The 21,496-nt window shown below is 41.2% G+C and overlaps 1 protein-coding gene across 18 annotated transcripts in view; it reads left to right on the top strand.

Annotated features, from left to right (window-relative positions):
- ELAVL4 (ELAV like RNA binding protein 4) overlaps window positions 1-14,780 on the top strand; it is a 154,649-nt gene extending 139,869 nt beyond the window's left edge. For 7 of the 18 annotated variants that reach the window (XM_045371307.3, XM_074007161.1, XM_045371256.2 and 4 more), the window contains 4 exons: window positions 4,808-4,961; window positions 6,596-6,821; window positions 8,463-8,501; window positions 11,854-14,780. In XM_045371307.3, coding sequence (XP_045227242.1) covers window positions 4,808-4,961; window positions 6,596-6,821; window positions 8,463-8,501; window positions 11,854-12,181 — 747 coding nt within the window. In that variant the 3' untranslated portion in view covers window positions 12,182-14,780. Of the gene's footprint in view, window positions 1-4,807; window positions 4,962-6,595; window positions 6,822-8,462; window positions 8,502-11,811 lie in introns of all 18 variants that reach the window. The other 11 variants (XM_045371258.3, XM_045371253.3, XM_045371283.3 and 8 more) reach the window with 4 other exon arrangements.
- Window positions 14,781-21,496: the final 6,716 nt, after the last annotated feature.

The raw sequence follows: 21,496 nt of genomic DNA, 5'->3' as shown, positions 1-21,496 counted from the left end.
TTGAGTGCTTCATTTCTTTCCTTTCCTTTCCAGACTGGGATTCTTGAAGCAGAGACACTCCCAACACCCGTCCCAGGGCCTGGCACACAGTAGATGTTTAGGAAGAGGAGGAATGAATGAACTCCCATCTTCAAATGCCAGTGTTTTTCTAAAGGAGCAATTTTCTGGGGCTGAAAAGGATACCTTTTCCCTCTCATTTTATCCCCCTCATTGCACCCAACGTGCCTTTATTGTGTTTTCCATGTCCTCACCCTTTTCTGTATTATGGAGGACAGAGAAGGAGTGAGGTGTTGCTGGATGATTCAGGGAACATTTTTCCTCAGGTCATGCGGTTCTTCCCACCCTTCCCAGGCCAAGCCCTGTGTATGAACAGGTAAAGGGAGTTGTGGGTGCTGCATGGGAAGAGGCAGCCCCAAGCCCTGGTCCTGATACCCCATCTGTGATGCATGACAATGCCTGCCTTACCCACCTTGGTGAGATTTGCTGACAGCAGAATTGGGAAGTCACTTTGGAAAGTGGAAAGTACTTTGTCGGCATAAAGCAGTGGGATCTGTGGAAATGTGTTAGAGGACATTCATGTCAGTTAAGTGGTAAAAGATGGTCCAGACCCCACCAGGGTGGCAGAGGAGGGCAGTGCCTGTACAGGCATTCCCTGATAGTGTTCCACATGTTTTGTTTTTGTTTTTGGTGAAATTGGAGGTTATGTCCCAATGGGAGCTAGATTCCCAGGCTGGCCCACAAAAGCCTGTATGACTCATCACATAATAATATGTGTAAGTATCTACTAAGTTCTAGGTATGTGCTAGACATATTAAATACATTATCTCAGTTCTTACAATAACCCATCAAAGGATGATTGACCCCCTTTTTACCAGCAAAGATGTTGAGACTTACCAAGATCAAATTACTTGCCCAAAGTCATGCAGCTAGTGAGTACTGGAGCTGACCCACAGTCAGGGATCATAAGCATGATGCTATAGCATCCTTCTGGTGGAGGATGCGAACACTGCGAGCACCAGGGATGAGGAGAGCTGAGGAGCTTGGAGAGACTGCAGATCTTCCATGGAGATCATCTGTAAAGTCAGCTGCTCACAGTCACCTGGCCATGAGCCACCCCTACCCAGAGAGAGGAGTGGCTTCTTCACTCCCAGCTCTTTCTGAGTTCCAGAGGGAGGTCAGTGCTGGCCTAGAGATGCCAGTCTTGTCTTCAGAGATTCTGGAGGAATGAAGCAAACAGGATCCTGACTGAGGCAAGGGGGGTTCTCCAGGGTGCTGGCTCCAGTGTTGGAAGCCCTGTGACTCCAGGCCACTGGCCCAGGAGGATTAATATGCCATCAAATCTGACCCTCTACAGGGGCCAAAAATTGGCAATTTTTTGGAAATCTTTCAGCCTAACCAAGGACCTGACAACTGTAGTCATTCAGTTAGAATTTAATACTTCTATATGGAAAGTTGAAACTTTTAGATACTAGGATGAACATTTGGATATTCAATGTGGGAATATCTCTTTTCTGTCATTTTTATCTATCCTAACCCCACAGGTTTCATGGACAGGGGACTAAGAGAACAATAGACTTAAGGTTCCATATAGGTGAGAAATACTAAACAGGAATTAGACTTGGTATAGAATGACTGATGTGCTGTTCACCTTTGGGATTTGTTGCTGCCTTTGGGGATTTAGGGTCTGTCTCTGGAGATGTGTTGCAGTAATTCTCCCTGGCTGAGATTCTACCTGTGTTGGAATCAACTTAGGGGAAATGGTTTTTGTTGTGTCACCAACTTTCAAGTGCCAGCTCCTCTTCCCTGGCAGGGTTCACCCAGTTCCCTCTGTACCCTAGCTCTGACTGTGCAGAACTAATGGGAGTTAAGGTCATGACTATCCATTATGCATTTATTGGGTGCCAGGTACTGTGCTAAGCCCTCGATCTTCATCACCTCATTTGTCCTAACGACAGAGGAAGGCTATTATCAGGCCACCATTCCCTGACTCCACCACCACCTTTCTCACCACCAGTCTCAGCTCAGCTCTGTCTCCTTCCTGGCCCTTTTAACCTTTGATTAATCTCTCCTTCCTCTGTGTTTCAGTCACACTCATACGTATCCCTGGCATAACACACACATCTTGTGGCACTGTGATAATTAGTCTGTGTGTTTACTCATCCATTCTTCTGTTCAACACATTTTATTGAGTGCCTCCTGTGTATTGTCTGTTGCCCTTTTTGGACTTGGAGTTCCTTTACAGCAAGAGACCATGCCTTGTTCTTGCTGTGTTCCCAGCACATACCACTGTACCTGGCTCACAGTAGATCCTGAGGAAATATTTGCTAAGAGAAGGCCTCTATGTGATGTCTAGTCCTAAAACAATCTTCTTTCAGTCCTTCCAACCCCAGGCACTAGAAAATGGGAAATTTGTCCCTTAGCTCTTAGCTTGGTGGAGAAACACAGCTGGGATTCTGGGTGCCTGACTCTTCAGCGGTCCACCTTACTAGAGCTACAGTTAACTCCAAAGAGCCAGTAATGCCAGCATCATTTCCCATGAGCTGTGGGTGTTTATTCTTTTTTTTTTTCAGTTGGTGTTGAATACTCGATAGGTATCAGGCTATGTGCTGGGAGCTAGAGCCACAGAGTTGAATAAGACACACACACACACAAGACCTACAACCTAAAGAGATCATCAGCCTCAATGGAGAGGTGATGAGTTAAGGTTGAAACAGGTTAAGTACCATGGTTCATTGAGAGCACTGCTGGGGAGATTATTTAGGAGAAGGTGAGATTAGAGAAAGCTGCCTAGAGAAGATGTCATTTGAGCTGAGCCCTGAAGAGGAGTAGGATTTGGACTTGGGGAAGTAGGTAGAAAAAAAAATGTCTGTATGAGCAATGGCATAAAAGTGGTAGGTTGTGTTTTGAGGGAGCACAAATGTCATTCAGATAATTAATTTGTCAGTAATTGGCAGGGTGAAACAAGGGTGACCCTCATTGCCATGGGCATATCACTATGATGTTTTTATTTCCTTCTCCTACCACTTCTTCCTCCTACTCAAAAAATGGTTCTGCTATTGACAGACTTGGTCCCTTAAAAAACAGGGGTGGGAGAACCTTCCGTGGAGTGAAACCCCGTCCAGACAGTCACATGGGGTTCTTAGTCCTTCAGCCCACACCCAAATGCACACACTGGGACCCTGTGTATAAAGGCCCCTCTACCTCTCAGCCATGTGCTGGGAAGGAGCCTCCAGAGGCCTCCCAGCCCACCTATGAGTTTCTAGAAGATGGAGATACTGAAGGCAGCTGCCTCACTCCATCAGCAGGAGGAGGCCAGCGAGGCAGATTAGTCACTCACATCATTTTATCTGTTGAGTCAACATCTATTTTTAGGTGTGGAACTCATAAAGGGACCTGGCATGTCTGTCATGGAAAGGGGGAGAGTGCCATGGATGAGGGTTCTGCTCATCCTTCATCTTCTTTGCTAGACCCATTCTCTTCCCTGAAGGTCACAGAAGCAAGGCCCACTTTACTGCTGGAGGTTTAGGTCTTAATGTCAAAGGTCTGGTTTAACGTGTTCAATTCCTTTTGCACACATGCTTTTGTGTGTATGTGCACACACACACACACTCTCACCCCTACAGTCTTAATAGGTCTTATGAATCAGTTATATGGATTAAATAAAACTTCCAACTGAAAAATGCTAAGGCATATAGGTCTCTTCCTGTCCAACGTTGTCAGATGTGCTCTGAAATGACTGTTTTCATCATCTATTCTGAGCCATAACCACCCCAGAAATAGCTTTAGCAGGAAAGTGCTTTTGTTAGACTAGCTGTAAATTATATTTCAAATGTCTGATGTTGTTTTCTTAAAAAATAAATAAATAAGTAAATGAAAGTCTAAAATTAATGACTGCTGGGGTTTGCTTTGCTTATGTGTACTGCTACAGATTTGGCTTCTTGCAGATGGAATTTCAGATCTGTTTACACTTCTGTGTTAGCTTTTTGGGGGAAAAAAAGCAGTTGAGAGATCTGGGAGGACAAATTTACAAAGTCGAACTTATTATAACCATTGGTGAGGCTCTCTTCTCTCTCTCTACTGCCCTTTCCCTCCCTCCTTTCCATCGTGCCCCCATTTTGTTTGTTGTGGTTTTTATCTGCCCTGCTTCAAAGTTAGAGGCAACTGGTCCTTGCAGATGTGACGACAAGGTCACATATCCAGTTTCGCAAGCAGATGTTCATTCAGCCCTATTTCACCAGCACTTTGTCATTCGTTGAAGAGCAGACCTCATGGGAGCAGACTGGAGCAACACAAAGGATGGAACATAAAAAAATCTTGCAGAAAACCTGATTGCTTTTATGTATTCAGGAAGAAGGGGATGGGGGTAGGGAGGGTGGCAAGGAGAGAAATGTGCAGAGCAGAATTTCATGAGTTTTTTTTTTTTTTGGTTTATTCAAAGATTATTATGTGTTGGATACAGTAAATCATCTATACACCCACATCCAGGAGGTAAATCTTCAGAACTCCATGCGTGGGTAGCTCTGCATTTAACAGCTGCCATACAGTAGCTATTTTGTTCTGCACTTAGAGACCCTTATCTGTGCATTTGTTTTAAGTTATCATCAACTCTCCTCTTGTTCCTCTATTGTTGTTCTCCTGGTTCTCATTACTATTAGAAGAGTAGCTAAAAATCTGAACTACTGAGTGATTTAAACTGACACCATTAGTTGTAACGGTAGATGAGGGACTGTCATCTTGTTTGTGGACTCGGCGTCTACTCTGAGGGTGATTGCCTATAATGGAATTAGCTCCTCTTGCCTTTTCCTAGGTCTCATATGCCCGTCCGAGCTCTGCCTCAATCAGGGATGCTAACCTCTATGTTAGCGGCCTTCCCAAAACCATGACCCAGAAGGAACTGGAGCAGCTTTTCTCGCAATACGGCCGTATCATCACCTCACGAATCCTGGTTGATCAAGTCACAGGTTAAGTGTTTCTTTGTAATTTCTTTCTGTGTATATCAATGTCATCAGCCCTGTTACTCATAAGAGCAGAAGGCTGATGGCTGCTTAAGGCAGATGATAGGGATCATGAATAGACAGATTTTTGACTTGGAAGAAAGACTTCTTATCGGTCAACTGCCCAAATTTAAAATGGGCCATCTTGGGAGGTAGTTCTCCATCATGGGACTTGTTTTAGCAGCAGCTAAACTACTTGGCAGGGTTGTAAAAAGGATTCAGGCATCAGGTTGAGAGTCGAACTATATGACCTTCAAAGTCTTTTTCAGCCCTCAACCAAATAACATTACTTTTGTATGTGAAAATAACCTGTATGCGTAGCTATAACTCCAACTCATGGCATTATAGAGTTAGGAATTGTCCCATTTCACACATGAGAAAACAGATTGAAAGTGGGGGATCTAACTCCCCAAAGCTAGTGAGTAGCAGTACAGGGATCTGAACTGAGGATCTGGTACTGGGGTTCTTTGTCTACAATAAAGAAAGGCAGCCACCACCTCTCAGTAAGAAATGTCAGGTACTCTAGGTTGCATTTTTAATGACAAGGTGTTTTCGCCTACCTCCAATTTGATTCCAATTTAGAACTCACCCCCTGAGAATAGTTTAGCACATTTATCATATGATTCATGAGACAAACCTTCACAGAAGCTGGCTCTGCCCCAGACATTGTGCAGAGGGACACTGGAGACCAAGAATGAACAGGCACTGCCCCACCCTTACAGGACTCCAGTGTGGAGTCCAAATACTTGCTAGAAGCTGTCAAGTGCCCCTGAGAGCTCAGGGGAAGGTGTGCCATGCCTGGTGGGAATTGCTGGGAAGGCCCCATCGAGGAGGCAATGTTTGATTAGGGGTTGGGAGGATGTTTCAAAGGTATCCAGCAAAAAAGGAGGGACAGAGCATTCTAGGTGGAGAGGAGAGCATAACCCAAGGCATGGAATCGAGGAAGAACACAGTCTATTCAAGGAGCCTCAGGCAGTTCATGGTGGCTGGTGTGAGCCTCAATAGGGAATTTGGGGCCAGATTGTCAGAGGCATTGAATCTTGTACCAATAAGTCTAGAGTTTATCTGGGTGCAGAATGGAGCCATGGAAGGGTATTTTGTAGGTTTTGTTTGTTTTTCATTTTAGAATGGGAGTCAGTGAAGAATAGGTACTATGTACAAGGTACAAAATTTAAAAAGTACAAAAGAGCTATAGAAGATGTTTTTAAAGTATGTGATGTGGTCAGAGTTCACTTTTCAAATAGATTGCACACTCGCTACATGTGGAGGACACATGAGAAGACTAGAAACTGGACTGTGAGTGATCAGTGATAGTAACTTTTGGGAGGTGAGGATGGAGCAGAGCAGTGGTAGAGGACCAGAGGGGCCAGATGCAAGAGATCCCTATGTTCTATGGCTGAGAGGCATCAGTCCAGAGCCATGATGGCAGGAATGCAGATAAATGTGTTTTGATGGGTGAGAGAGATCAGGGAACTGGGCTCAGCCGTGGCCCCACAGGTGGGTTTACTCCTCACACAATATCCATCGGACCCATCTCTTCCCGAAGATGTTTACCAGTTTGGTGTGTTCACTCTTTACAAAGGCTCTTTCTCTTTCCCCAGGAGTGTCCAGAGGGGTGGGATTCATCCGCTTTGATAAGAGGATCGAGGCAGAAGAAGCCATCAAAGGGCTGAATGGCCAGAAGCCCAGCGGTGCTACGGAACCGATTACTGTGAAGTTTGCCAACAACCCCAGCCAGAAGTCCAGCCAGGCCCTGCTCTCCCAGCTCTACCAGTCCCCCAACCGGCGCTACCCAGGTCCGCTTCACCACCAGGCTCAGAGGTTCAGGTAGGCATGCCCAAGAGGAAGAAGCCCTGCTACAGGGGTTCAGAGCTGGGCAAGAGCCAGGGAAGCCCATGGTCCTGACAAATGGGGCAAGGGTAAAAGCTTCCACCACCAGGAATCAGTGTGCAAAACTCCCCCCAAGCCTCAGTTTCCATTCCTGTAAAATGAGACAGTTGGAACAGATGCCCTTCTAAGCCCTTTTCCAATTTACTACTGTGACTGTATAAACTTCAGATTCTTTGGTAGAAACAAAATTTCTGTATTTAACCAAACATGAAGGTTCAGTTTCAACAACAGTTTATCACAGATCAGTGACCACATTCAGCAGATTAGACTTAAGGCTGGACAGTGGCTTTTAATAAATTTTAAAAATAGACCATAAGGCAGATCCTTGCCAGAGGGAGTGGTTTTTCCTGTCTTCTTTTCCCTCGGCAGGTAACTCTGTTGAGTTCAGGGGACGGGGGACTGTCTAAGGTGTTAACCTTATTATGTTAAGTCAGTAGATTCTGGGAAGACAGGGAGGAAGATCCTGTCCAAGCCTGATTAGTGTTTATTTCGAGTACCCAACTCCCAGGAAGCCCCTGGGGCAGGGGGGCATTGCCCTTCTCCTGGGACTCTCCTAAAGACAGGTTTCTCTCCATGAAGGCAGTATGACCTTGACTGGTCTCTGTTATACAAGAGATAAAAATATTTGTGACTTACCCATGATAAATTCTAAACAATTATTTTATTCCACACCACATCCCAGCCTCCCTTTGATGAAAATGTTTTTCTCTTTGAGAAACTTCACGTGGGAAATAGTAGGTCCTTCTATCTAGGATAGTATGCTCCATCTGGCTACATGAGGAGAAAAATCATCCTCTTTCGTGTCCTCCTATGCCCCGTGAATTTGAAATGGTTAATGATTTCATGAAGAGTCCAAGTCATCTAATTTTTATTTTGCATGAGAGCACATGCAGTATTTATGTAAAAGCCTCTCCAGCAGACTTCTAATGGTGGAAACTATGGTTACTACTGCCCTATGGTGTGAATAGCTTGTCCCCAAGTAAGGTACTGAATGTGAGGAAGATTATAGCATAATGGCAGTTTGCTGGGAGGTGCTATCAGGCAGTAAACAGTAAGCTACTTTTTAAAAATCTTAACCTGCAAACTCCCCCCTGCCTCCCAAAAATGTGTGTAGTAAGATTATTTAGTTAATATAGCAAGGCTAACAGAAAATATCCGTTCCGATACATATTGTGTGCCTGTGTATTATTAATCTGGAACAGAGACCTTTATTTACAAGTTTAATTATAGTAAAAAGGTGAACAATTTAAGAAGGCCCCGCTTTGAAAAATTTCACATACAATGTAAAACAAAATCCACACAAACGTTCTGAGAGGTGGGGGGAATGGTATTAATTCAGATCTTGAAAGAAAGGGAGACTCGTTAGACACTTGCTTTAAACTCTAGCATTGACCCGAACATGAATTACTTGCAGTTAGAGACAGAAAAGGGGGAAACTACCGGTGGAGAGACTCCCAAGCAGTGGGGAAAGTTGTTGAGCTTTTCTTCTTTGAAAATGGAGCATTCTTATTAATAGTTCCATTGAGCGATCTTGCCATCTGTGAGGCATTAACCCAGAGACCCTCCTTCTCTTTGCAGGCTGGACAATTTGCTTAATATGGCCTATGGCGTAAAGAGGTAATTAAAACTCCACAGATTGCCAGATGTCCATGTTGGCACAGACTGGGGCTAGAATTTTTTTTTTTTTTTTTTTAATTCACTAACTTTACTTTAAAAAAAAAAAAATTCCTCCTTTTTCTTCCACCAGCATGTCAAATTCTTAATTTTAATTTCGGACCTCAGTTGATTTTGTTTCTTTTAGGGCACACAAAATGTATTTGTGTGTTTCACATTTTCTTTTATTTGCAGGTGGGCTTCTCCTATGGTTCAGGTGCCACAGCTACCAAGCTCTTAATAATCTAGTCCTTTGAATGGCTCCCCTAAGGGGAAAGGCTCCGACTCTTTTGCTGGCTGGTTTTGCAAACTTGCAGAGCAAACTGTTTTGCATTAGCAATGCCAAGATTCAGTTAAGAGGGCAGATTCCAACAAATCAGAATTAGAACATTTTGCTAATTGTGGTTGACAATCTTATGATTTTTCAGTAGAAAAATTAGATTTTGGACTACCAGCTCTGGCCAAAGGATAAACAAACACAAGGATGACTTTCTTACTCCTGCCCCCACTTCAGTGTGCATTTCAGAGCACATCCTGAGAATGAAGTGTATCTGTGTGCACCTCAACCAGGGGTTTCTTTTGTTACAGGTTTTAACAGTTATTATAAATCCTCCCTTGGTTATATGTTATGTGTGTTTTAAACTTGCTGTTCCTTTCACTGAAAGGCTTTTTGTGGGGTTGGGGGCCCAGAGTCAAGGCTTTTGGGGCTCTCTGAAGGCAGATTCAAAGGTTTTCCAGACCCAGTGTGAAATCTGAATCTTGGAAAGTTGGGTGTGTGATGTCACTGTGTCCATGAGATTCCCATATGTGCTTCTGATAAGCTCCACCGCACTGCTAGGGACATAGTGTCTTCATCATCTTGCTCAGTAGAGCTGCACACTTTAATTCCCCTTCCTACAGTCAAGGGAAAGAGATGTAGTCTTTAATAGTCCACATCACACTCCCAGTTCTTTCACTGGCCATGCATGGTAAGTACCCTGACTCTGGGAACTGGTGCACAGTAGAGGAAGTAACCTGACTGCAGACTTCACTTCAGAGGACCAGCCTCTCAAATCTCAATCCCAACATCAATGAAGATAACTATGAGTTATCTCCACATTTCCAGCACACTGTATGCCTGTTCCCAGGGATTTTACATCTTTCCGAGCTCTATCTCATTCCTTTGCTCCTCTCTGATGTTAGCGAGGTGGTGCTAAATGTTATGAAAAGAGAAATGCTTATAACATAGATAAGATAGGGGAAGACACAGCTGTGGTAGGCCTGCCGCCACCTCCTCCACTGCCCCACCCAGAGTAAACATCACTAGCTGATAATAGCATTCTCTTTTCCTATTGAACCCAGATTTGGACTTAGAATGCTTCCTACCAAAATGCCGCAATTAACTGTCACTAACTAGGATAAGGGCTGTACTTGCAATCTCTTTGCTGGCCCTGACCTTTGACTTATAATAAATACTTAGCTGTTTTCCACCTATAAACAGAAAGAGGTCAATTCACCAGGGTCAACTCACCTGGTTGGAGGAGAGAAGATTAAAAAGACAATCTTCAGAAATGATACAAGTTACAAATTGTCATGGATTTGCACTTCTAAGAATCTACACCGTAATATTTTTTGGCTTTTTCTTGTTAATTGTTTTTAAACAAGAGAGAAGATTGACTTAGTGAATAATAGCAAAAATATTGTCTATTGAGTCGTTAGATTTAGCATATATTCAGTAGCCATTTGATTATCCAAATTCTAGTTAGATACAGAACTATTCTTTAAGAGGACTTTCAAATCTCCAAGAATATTTGCTTATTTTTAAAAACAGTTGTAGCTCACACTTTATACCATGCTCGTCCCTAGTTTTTGCTTTCTCTCCTTTTCCTATCTCCCCCAGTAAAAGCCTGGCCAAATGAAAAGCAAGAAACTATTCAGTGTATAGCATCAAAAATCTCTATATAAGATCATGCCTGTAATCCCAGCACTTTGGGAGGCCCAGGTGGGTGGATCACCTGAGGTCAGAAGTTCAAGACCAGCCTGGCCAACATGGCAAAACCCCGTCTCTACTAAAAATACAAAATTATCAGCCAGGCGTGGCAGTGCGTGCCTGTAGTCCCAGCTACTCAGGAGGCTGAGGCACGAGAATCACTTGAATCCGGGAGGCAGGGGTTACAGTGAGCCGAGATAGCACCACTGCACTCCAGCCTGGGTGACAGAGTGAGACTCCATCCCAAAAATAAAAAATAAAAAATCCCTATATAAGCTTTGATGTGAAACAAGACATTAACAAATATTGTTCTGCTGTAGGCACTGGTAACCTAGTTGTTTCATCTGGTGCATCCATCACAAATCACACAAGGATTTATTTCATCAGACAGTGAATCGAATTTAAAGGGTCATTTTTTTCTTTTCAGGATTACACAAAAACTGAGAAGATTTCTAAGCCTAATACAAAAGCAGTTATAATAGGGCAAATAACAATTTTATGTTTTTCTAATGTACAGCGATTCAAGATATATAAATGCACAAACCACTTGAAGTCTTGCTCCAATGATGCTTAGGAATAAATTCCAGATAACATAGCATAAAGGAGTAATACATCTTTATTATTATTGCTTGAGTTTGTAGGGGAAACCCTTTTGGATAAATGCTAAATGAAACATGAACCACCCATCTGTTTAATAGCAAGACATGCCTGTTCATTGTCAAGTATCTCCATCCTCACCAAGAAACCTTTGACAACCATAGGTCAAGGGAATGCAAAAATGGTAGACTTAAGCACTTTAGGGCCATCTCCTAATCTGCCTTTAAAAAAAAAAAATGAAATTTCCCAAGCACTGGCCAAAGTTAGTCACTTATTCAACCAATAAATATTTATTGAGCATTTTCTATGTGTCACTGTATCTGTGAGATTCCCATATGTGCTCCACTGCATAAACAAATAGGGCCACAGAATGAATGAAATAGACCCTTTCCCCCAAGAGCACATTGTCTATTGTTGGGGTGGGGTGGAGTCAGGGTGGGGTGCGCTCTGAGCATCTACTGTGATAGAACTATTATAGAGCCTTGCTCTGGGAGCCCTGGGAGTCCCTCATGGTTTTTAGAAATGGACCTAGATCTTTCTCTCAGCATGAACATACCCTAGCCAGTCAAGCCATTCCCATCAGAGGAAATGACATAGACATTAGTTTTTACATTTTGGTTTTTGAACCCTGAAGACTCTCCTGCAAACACTCACTCAGCCCTCTGCCCCGTGTCTGTGTCTGTGCATCTGTGTGTTATCCTTGGTCAGACTGATGTCTGGACCAGTCCCCCCTTCTGCTTGTCCCCCCAGGTTCTCCCCAATTACCATTGATGGAATGACAAGCCTTGTGGGAATGAACATCCCTGGTCACACAGGAACTGGGTGGTGCATCTTTGTCTACAACCTGTCCCCTGATTCCGATGAGAGTGTCCTCTGGCAGCTCTTTGGCCCCTTTGGAGCAGTGAACAACGTCAAGGTGATCCGTGACTTCAACACCAACAAGTGCAAGGGATTTGGCTTTGTCACCATGACCAACTATGATGAGGCGGCCATGGCCATCGCCAGCCTCAACGGGTACCGCCTGGGAGACAGAGTGTTGCAAGTTTCCTTTAAAACCAACAAAGCCCACAAGTCCTGAATTTCCCATTCTTACTTACTAAAATATATATAGAAATATATACGAACAAAACACACGCGCGCACACACACACATACACAAAAGAGAGAGAAACAAACTTTTCAAGGCTTATATTCAACCATGGACTTTATAAGCCAGTGTTGCCTAAGTATTAAAACATTGGATTATCCTGAGGTGTACCAGGAAAGGATTTTATAATGCTTAGAAAAAAAGAAAAAAAAAAAACAAAAAAATACCTTTGATGCATTGAATGTTCTTTCATAGCTGTCGTTGTTGAATATAATATACATAGATAGCGATGTGCAGGGATTTTTACCCAGCCAGCTAACTTTACTACCTTCCTTGAAGGTGGATCTTTTTAAGATGACCATTCGCTCATTTGAAGAAGAAAAACAAAAAACAAAAAAAATAATAAAAATAAAACAATTTTTACAAAGTAATGGGATTCAAAGAAAGGAAAAAAAGATTTTTCTTTTTTGTCAAAATGTCGATCCAATCAGATTGGTAAAAACCCCCACACAAATTAAAGAGGAATAATAAAAATTGCAAAAATTAAAAAAAAAAAACTTTTGCAAATTTTTTTATTTTTCCTTTTTTCTTTTATATCATGTGAACTAAAACAGTCTTCTGTTAGGGGATGGGGGCAAGGGGGATACCTGATGACATTAACAATTTAATAACATTAACATTGTTGCCAAAGAGGTGGTCTCTTTGCTGAAAATGGGTTTCAAGAAAAATCTATTTTTATAAAATATAAAGAATTTTTACAAGAGAATCTGGATTTGAGAAAAAAATATTTTGACTGGCTAATTTAGGGGAAATTGACAACTTTGTCGCGTTCATACTGCACTGGTAACTTTTTAGAGATCAAGATGTGTGTTTTAAACTGGATTCGTAGACTGTTTTTTGAAGGATGGGCTATAAACAGATGATCTTCATATCTTTTCATAGCATGTAATAATAACTAAAAAACAATTATTAATTACTAGGGGAAAGGAGTGTTCGTTCTACCCAGGGTACCACAGTTCCCCACAGTCAAAACCCAAAAGCAAGGAGATGAGTTGAAAGACAGTTTTTCTTTAAGTCATCAGTATGGGATGTCAGCAGAACAAAAATTAAAAAGATTAATTTTCCTTTTGATCTAAAACTTCCTTAGTTTGAGCAGTAGGTGCTACGAAATTATTTACATATCTTAGTATCATAGTTAAATGTAATGTGTTTAGGAGAGGAAAACAAAAGATACATTTGCTTTAAATTCATTAAGAAATTTTGAAATTCACTTTGTAGCCCATGCTGATAGAATTGGGCTGTGTTGGTACATTTGAAACACTGTTTATGTTGCTTGAAACACTTATTTATTTAATCGCCGATGTGATGATGCCTATGGCCGAGATCAAATATAGCTAGATTGGCTAGACTACTTATTTGTTTACTTAAACTATGGGAAGAAGCATATTATTGTGTCATTCTGTTGTGTGTGTATGTGTATATACAATATAAATATATATATATAAAGTTATTTTTTCTTTGGGTTAATTTATTATAAGTTGTAACACTTGGCTAGTTTTGTTTGTATATGTCTTAAAATGTTTTCTTATGATATTTAAGTGACAGTTAAAGAGGTATCAAGGTAACTTGTGTAGAACTATTGTTTGATATATTGTCATGTTTGTTGTGAATATTTTTTCTTACTGCACAGTAGAAAAATAAAAACAACTGAGTCTTTATTTTAATGTAACTCAGATTGGGGAAAACAAACAGAGCTAAGGGAACAAAATGACTGAGGGAGCACTCTCCCACGTCCAGTGCACTGATCATTTTAGTATGTTTGTGCTTTGTACGGTTATATATTTAAAACAAAAACAAAACAAAAAAATACAAGGGTTCATGCTCTTCCCTGGGTAATAGAAACAGTTACTCGCTATGCATAATCTAGTTGATAGTTAAATTTGCTATTGCTTTTCTTGTCTTGTTATATAAAATCTTTTCAATACAAGTTTAGTCTTAATGGTAATAAAACGTTATGGTTATTTATAACTTGTGCTTATTTTGTGCATTTTTTCCCATGCTGAACCCACTAAGTGCATGTAGACAGGACTGTTGTTTTCACACTGAAGAGGCAAACTTTGTAGTAGTCGTCGTAGTGGTAGACAGATTACGAATACCAAGGCTGCATCATAGACTCCTCCTTTAAATTTTTTTTCTGTTTTTTTTTCCTCTTTTCGGTTTTGGATATAACACCAGATTTCAGTTCAGAGAACACTCGTTCAACATTCAGGGAAACCTTTTTACGTCACCTGCTATGAATGAACGCAGTTTGCTGGCAAAGTTTTGATGCATTTGCTAAGCATTAGTGGGAAAGGCATGCCAAAATCTTCTCTATAATGTGTTCAATCTTGGGGGAAAAAAAAAGGAAAAAAAATCTTAGGACCAGGCAGTTGTATACTTTAGTTATTAATGAATGACTTCATGTTAATCTTGCTAGTTTAGATTATTTCCAAGGGAAAGTATTGTAAATGTTTTTTTTTTCATAATCTTGTTGTGTTTGAATTATTTGTACTTTATCTGTCCAGACAATAAATGAAAGTGTGTAGAATGGATTTGACTTCCCAAATTTTTAAATGTGTTTATTTACACTTTTTTCCTGTACCATCTTCAGAGTTCCCAATATTTTAGCCCAGTCCCTGAAAGTCAGCTCGATATTCAGAAGTCACTGTTCTGGTTCCATGCTATTAAAAGTGTGGTGGTCCGCAACCAGCAGTATCAGCATCATCTGGGAGCTTCTTAGAAATGTAGAATCTGCATTTAACCAGATCCCCAGGTGAATGAATCACTGGTACTTTCAAGTTTAAGGAGCACTGCCCTGGTTGATAAGCCAGAACACTTGGCCTTACCTTTGGTGTTACGATACATTAGCACCTGTTAGTCATTTATAAGAAGGCTTGTGACTTATTCAGAGGACAGGGAGCCACCATTTGCAGAGCATCTATTATGTAACGGGCAGGCTGTATAGTATCCTCTACATTCTCTCACTTTATCCTCAGCAACCCGAGGGATGTAGACAACATTATCCTCATTTCACAGATGACAAGACTGAGGCTCAATAACAATAGTAACTTGACACCAAAAGCAAGTTTCCAGCTAGGATTTGATCCAAGTCTGATTCTACTGCACAGCACTCAGCATTAAGGTTGCAGAACTTGAGCATTAAGAAATATTAAGAAAGCAGACCGTTTGTATTGAAAGTGACAGCTAAGCAAGAAAGGTCACCTTATTTTAGCACTCATTTCTGTTTAAAAGTAGGAAATATTTGGCTGTCTTACCTCTGAATAAAAACTCTAAACAAGGAATTACTCATAATGTGTCTAAAGAACATGATTTATGTTCAACCTAGGGAGAAAAATACTGCCTATATTATCATGAAGTCACATTAAAATATGCCCTGAACTTTACAGATTAGCTTTTTAGTGATTTCCTGATACAATCACTCATTGATGATCTACTGTCTTTCATTTTCACTTTCTCACTAACTGAAAATTCATACTCTATAAAACATTGCCATCCATAAACTGACACTTCATGAAATGCCCCCACTGAGCCAGATGAACAAATAGTCAGATTCTCTTCTATTTCTAATTAACCTCTTTTTTATTATTATATTAAGTTACCACATTGGTTGGAATAATTAAATTCAGGGCAAAGAATGGGATTTAATTAACCAAGCTAAATATTAAACCTCTAAGTCAGCCTGAACCTCATATAGTTGAACTTAAAGGTTCTTATTATAGTTTTATCTTAAAGACAAGCCCGTACGTTTCTTTTCTGGAGAAAAAAATGGGCATTCAAAAGAACAGTTTCCCACAGGGATAACACAGCTTTACAACTATGTTTGTAGGTCTAAAAATGTTGCTGCCAAACCTATGATAGTTGCCAGTCATCACCACCCCTGCTCCTTAAAGGTGTCATTTTAGTGTACTTTAAATGGACGGCTGCATTATTTTGGAATACCCGAAGTTGGTAGAATCTTCCCAGTTCATGTAGTTCATTCACTAGGTTCTCCTACAGATCTATGTTGAAAATTTTACAAATAGATGTAGGTATTTAAATAGGTCTTGAAAATGTCCGTAGAAGACATTCTACATATACTCTCTCAGAAACACTTTCTAGCATCAGCACAATGTGTCTGCCTAACATCTAATAAAAAATTCATCTTGTTGCGAGTATAAGCCTGTTACCTTAAATCTCTAGGCAAACATATATGGTTTCTGTAGGTGTTTATGGAAAAGGTCTAACAAATAACAAGAATATTGAGATTATTACATTTCTTTGAGGTCCTAGGTACATTGTATTTTGCTTGGTTGTGAAATTGCATGTCATAGAAAGCTGACGGCATTTACTTAGTGTTATTTCTGTCAACGTGATAGGAGGAGTGCAAAAAAAAAATGTGCTTGTGTCTAAAACCACCCCACATCATCACCATCAACATCAAAACTTTGCTTACTTCTATTACCGAAGATCAAACACTGACCAAATGATGGCTACTGCCAGAAATTTTTATCAGCTGAGGTCCTGTTTAAATGTCTTTCATCAAGATCAATCAACCTTCGTTCATTTGTAAATAAAACATTTTAACCCCCAAAGAATAACATTTAAACGTTTGAAACTCACAGGGTCTTGTGGCGCCTGTACTCTCCTTGAGTCAGCATTTGGGTGTAGATACTTTTAACCTTGTCAAAATGCAGCACGCAATTGCCTTTGCCATAGGTAATTCCGGAAACTCCCAGTCCTTGAAATTATTTTGCCGTTACTTCCTGTAGGCACTATGCATTTGTTCCTTAACAGACACACACATGCAAACACACAAGGCAAGTATTTGTGTAATTATGAGTTTTTTAACTTTCATCTGTGAATTCAAAAATGATACCTGATAAGATAGTGTTAACAATAAGAGTGTGTTTTCTAAACCAAAGAGTCATTAAAATCTTAATTTGAGGCCATCCTGCCTGGATCCTTCCACAGCCTTCATGAACGCTCACAGAATACAGCTTCCAATATCCTCGCACCCTTGACTGCCTTTGTTCTACCTAAAGAAGAGAATAATAAAAGGAAATTACATTTTATTTCCATGAGCTGAAATCAAGTTTTAATATTGTCCAAAAATGACTCGTACCATTCCCTTATCTTATTAGCTTTTTGGCATATTAGGTAATAAGATAATTTCTCATGGTACAGTATTTATGTAAGAATCATATTTCTCTCTGTGCAGATCACTTACAGAAGTGTCTGTTAACAGGAGAGAATGATACATAATCGGCACTTAAGATTAAAATAGACCTGAGAACATAAAAGTGTTCCTTCAATTAAAGGAATAGTGTTTCTCCCATCTCATCCTTTTTGTTTCTGCAGCAGAATGAAAACTGGTTTAAAATCACCCAACCCCGGGTTAATTCCCAGAAGGCTTTTCTATGCAAGTTCAGCTTAATCTACTAGTGGTTCAAATGCAAAGTGGACTCACATGACATTCCAGTATGCCATGTAATTATTTCAAACAATTTTTAGCAAAGTCCTTAAGGTTTAAGAAATTGTTTCTAGAAAGACCAGTGACATTTATTAAGTTTTTCCTATGCCAGGCACTCTATATGTATATAGTGTTAGTGAGGGGTATCATCCCCCTTTTACATTGAACAGAAGGAAACTCAGAGAGATTAGGTATTTTGTGAACGTGAGTAAGTAGGTGGCAAAGCCAGAATTCAAACCCAGGTCTGTCTGACCCCCAAGATCCCCAGTTATATACCCTGGCTCCAAGTCCATTATGTTAGAATTAGAGCCAAGACAATTACCAAGTGGTCCACACTTCAACTAAAGGTGAGATGAGTCCTATTATGTTGGAAATAAAGGAAATTACATTAATGTACTGTGCCTGGGTCTAACCCTTTCCCCAAATATTTAATGGAAAAACAGACCAAATAACAATGGTTTACAGGCAAATTAACAAAGGAAAAGTAAAAGTGATAGTTTTTAAGCACTGTTGCTCAGCAGTATTTAAAAAGGGAATTAGTTTGTCAATAGATCTATTTTAACCAGTAAAAATCATTGAGGTAGAAAGGAGTTGAGGATAGGACAGACAGATAAGAAAGTTAACAAGCCAACTTAAGGACCCTCGGAGCTCTGCCCCATGGGTCTCCCCAGGTGATAGGTCCCACTGTGATCCACAGAGGGGTCCATTGTGTGGACCAAGAGCACCATAGTGGCCACTCCTTTCACTATCTGCATTGCCTCTGAATCCTCAGAACAATCCTGGGAAGCACATAACATAATCCCCATTTTACATCTGACAAAAACAGAGAAGTTAAATACCTTGCCCAAGATTGCACAGCATGTTGCAGAGTAGGAATTTGCACAAAAGTCATCTGGTTCCGATCCAATGTCTTTCTACAAAACCATATTGATGGCTTTCAATGCGACACCATTTGTTGATCATCTGCCTAGGTCTGAGGTATGGCAGGGTGGGGGTTGAGGGAATCAGCCTAAGCCTTGTCTACATTAGAATCCTTACTCTGAACACCTGCCATATGCCAGATACTGAGCTAGGGGCATGACAACAAATAAACATGTCTAGCTTTTTTTGGTATACCTGTTTTGTGCATGAAATTGTGCAATGGTTATGACAGAAAACCAAAAAAGCAGGAAAGGGAATTTAGAGTTCTATTACAAAGACAAGACCTTTGGAACAATGATCTAGCCACAGAGATGTAGCACAGGTAACTTTTGTGTTGGAGGGAAAATTTCAGGAGATTTTGAAAATCTGTGGACAGTGAAAGGAGTATTCTGGGACCCAGGAAGGAAGGAGAGTTTGCCCTGATGGAAAGAGGACTAGCTCTAGGGAAAAGGTTCTGGGTTTGGGTCCCTGGGACAAAAATTTAATGCCTCTGAAATTCCTGATCAGACAAGGGAGGATTAGAAGTAAAATATGCCAAGTTCCTGTCACTGAATGAAGAGTAGCAGGAATTAAACAATAGCCAGAAAGAGTTCCCAGAAGAAGAAAACTTGGGTCAGGCCCTTTGGCAGGGAGAGGTGGGTTTGGTGGATGCCCCTGCATGTGAAGAACCAAGAAATCCTGTTTGAGTTCTTCAAGTGAGGGAGGGAAGAAATAGTAGGAATACATGTGGGAATAAGTTGCTGGGAATCTCACTTGGCCTCATGGAACTTAAGCTGCTTTTGAAATATAGTAACTCCAGCCACCTAGCAACAAAAGCTCTGATTGCCCTCAGCAACCAGAGACCCTATTGGTCCCTCCTCTGGTGTCTGGCCATTACAGTGACTCAGTCACTCCATCTCATTCACCCCTGAGACTTAGACCGCTGGGAGCATCATGGAAGAGTCACAGGGACTTCGCCTCAGGGTAAAGGAGTGGAGGCCATGCTAAGGAGCTTAGGTGGGCAGTAGCGGAAAGGGAGAGCACAGGAATAAAAGGAAAAGGGTTGGTCACGCAGGCTGAGGCAGGAAACATCTTTAGGAAAGCAGAGTACAAGAAGGCTTTTGAGCAAGGAAGTGAGGTCCCTTCGTTCATAAATATCTAGTAAAGGGCAAATATCTCCAAGCCCTACTCCTCTTGGCTGTAGGAACAAGAAAGAGTCAAAAGCTCTGTCTCAGCCAAATGGGAAATGAATCCAATTAAACCATTTGTAAAGGGTAGTCTTCCCCAGCTTGTCACACAATCAGCCTTGTCATTGCCTGGTTACTTAGCTCTGGAAAGCCCTTGAAAGTCAGTTCAACTTCCTCATTTTAATCCTTGGGAGAAAAAGGGTTTTGAGTTGTCCAGCCTCCACGTCACCCTGTGTAACTAGTTATCATCTTATTCCACAAATATTAGGGTTCCTCTCCTTAAAATGCCCTTTCCTCCACCCCAAACCCACGTTTTTCTCAAAGCATGCATGCACCACCCACCTGGCTAGTCCTGCTTGTTCAGCTCAGGATTCACTACCTCCTGGAAACCTTTCTTGACCCTGGCTGGGTTAAGGATTTCTTGATAATCCCACATCCCTCTGCTTTCCTGTATCTCAGCATACTCACATACCATATTTGTACTGCTGTGTGCAGCCTCCATGGGGACAGAGGAATCAGGCATGGTGTCTGCGTTGGAAAAGCTCAGGTGTAAGCAGAGTACAGAAGGGCAAGAGCAAAGCTGCAGGGTGTTTGGGAAGCATAGAGAAAAGAGCAGTCAATTCTAACTTTGTGGGGTGAAGTGAGGTTGAACTGTAACATGAAAGGAATCCTAGACCTGTTTAGAACTCAGCTGTCTCATGAAGGATAGAACACACTTGGACAGGTAGACACTGGAGTGAGTCAAGGAGCATCCTACTGGGAACAATGGAAGTGATCCAGGACCGGGAGTCAGAATCCTCAGCTCTGCCCCTGACTTGCTGTGTAGTATTGGGCAAGTCACTGCCCCTCTCAATTTCCCAGAAGTTAAAGGAAGGTGTGGGATGAGATGGTCTATGATGGTCTTGCTCCTACTGACTTCTAGACATTCATCTGCCCCTACATTTTTCATAGGGTCAGCAAATATTTATTGGCCACCTATTATGTGTCACTGAGGAAACAACGAGAGGATGAAAAAGACAGCTATATACTGCTGAGGTGAGTGCTGTCAAGGTCAAGTGCAGGCTGTTCTGACAGTGAGCAAGAGCACCTGCCTGGCTGAGGAGGAGGAGCACCCTTTCTCAGACTGTGGCATCTGAGCCAAGATCTGAAGGATGAGGACAGTGTGTCCCATCCCAGGCCAGGGGAACAGCATGGGCAAAGGGCCAGAGTAGAGGGAAACAATGTTCAGCTGAGGGACTGAGAGGAACCCAGTGACTCAGCTTTGGAGAGGGGAATGGGGTTGGGGTGGGAGTGGTAGCAGGGACCAGATTATGAAGGGTCTTTCAAGCCACAGAAAGGACTTTGATCCTTAAGAGTAATGGGGAGGGCCTACATTTCAGCCAATGGATTCTCTTCTCTCAAACTCACTTTACTCATTGTGATTAATAATAAATAATAAACCCCCTCTCATATATCTATATCTAACCTATATATTTATATCTTTCAATCTATCATCTCCTATCAGTTCTGTTTCTCTGGAGAACCTTGACTATTACACTCATCTGTAAAATAGAGATGACTGATAACAGTACTTATAAGGCCTCTTATAAGGGACTTATTCAGTGTTGAGAGGGTCAAATGCATTAATATGCATTAAGTGCTTAAACACTACCTGGCAGATAGTAATAACTATATAAATGTTTGTTATTACTATTGCTATCATTCTTATTAT

Source organism: Macaca fascicularis, chromosome 1 (genome assembly GCF_037993035.2).
Source record: "Macaca fascicularis isolate 582-1 chromosome 1, T2T-MFA8v1.1".
Lineage (NCBI taxonomy): Eukaryota > Metazoa > Chordata > Mammalia > Primates > Cercopithecidae > Macaca > Macaca fascicularis.
Note: the sequence above shows the minus strand (reverse complement) of the source record. Positions and strands in the feature narration are given on the sequence as shown.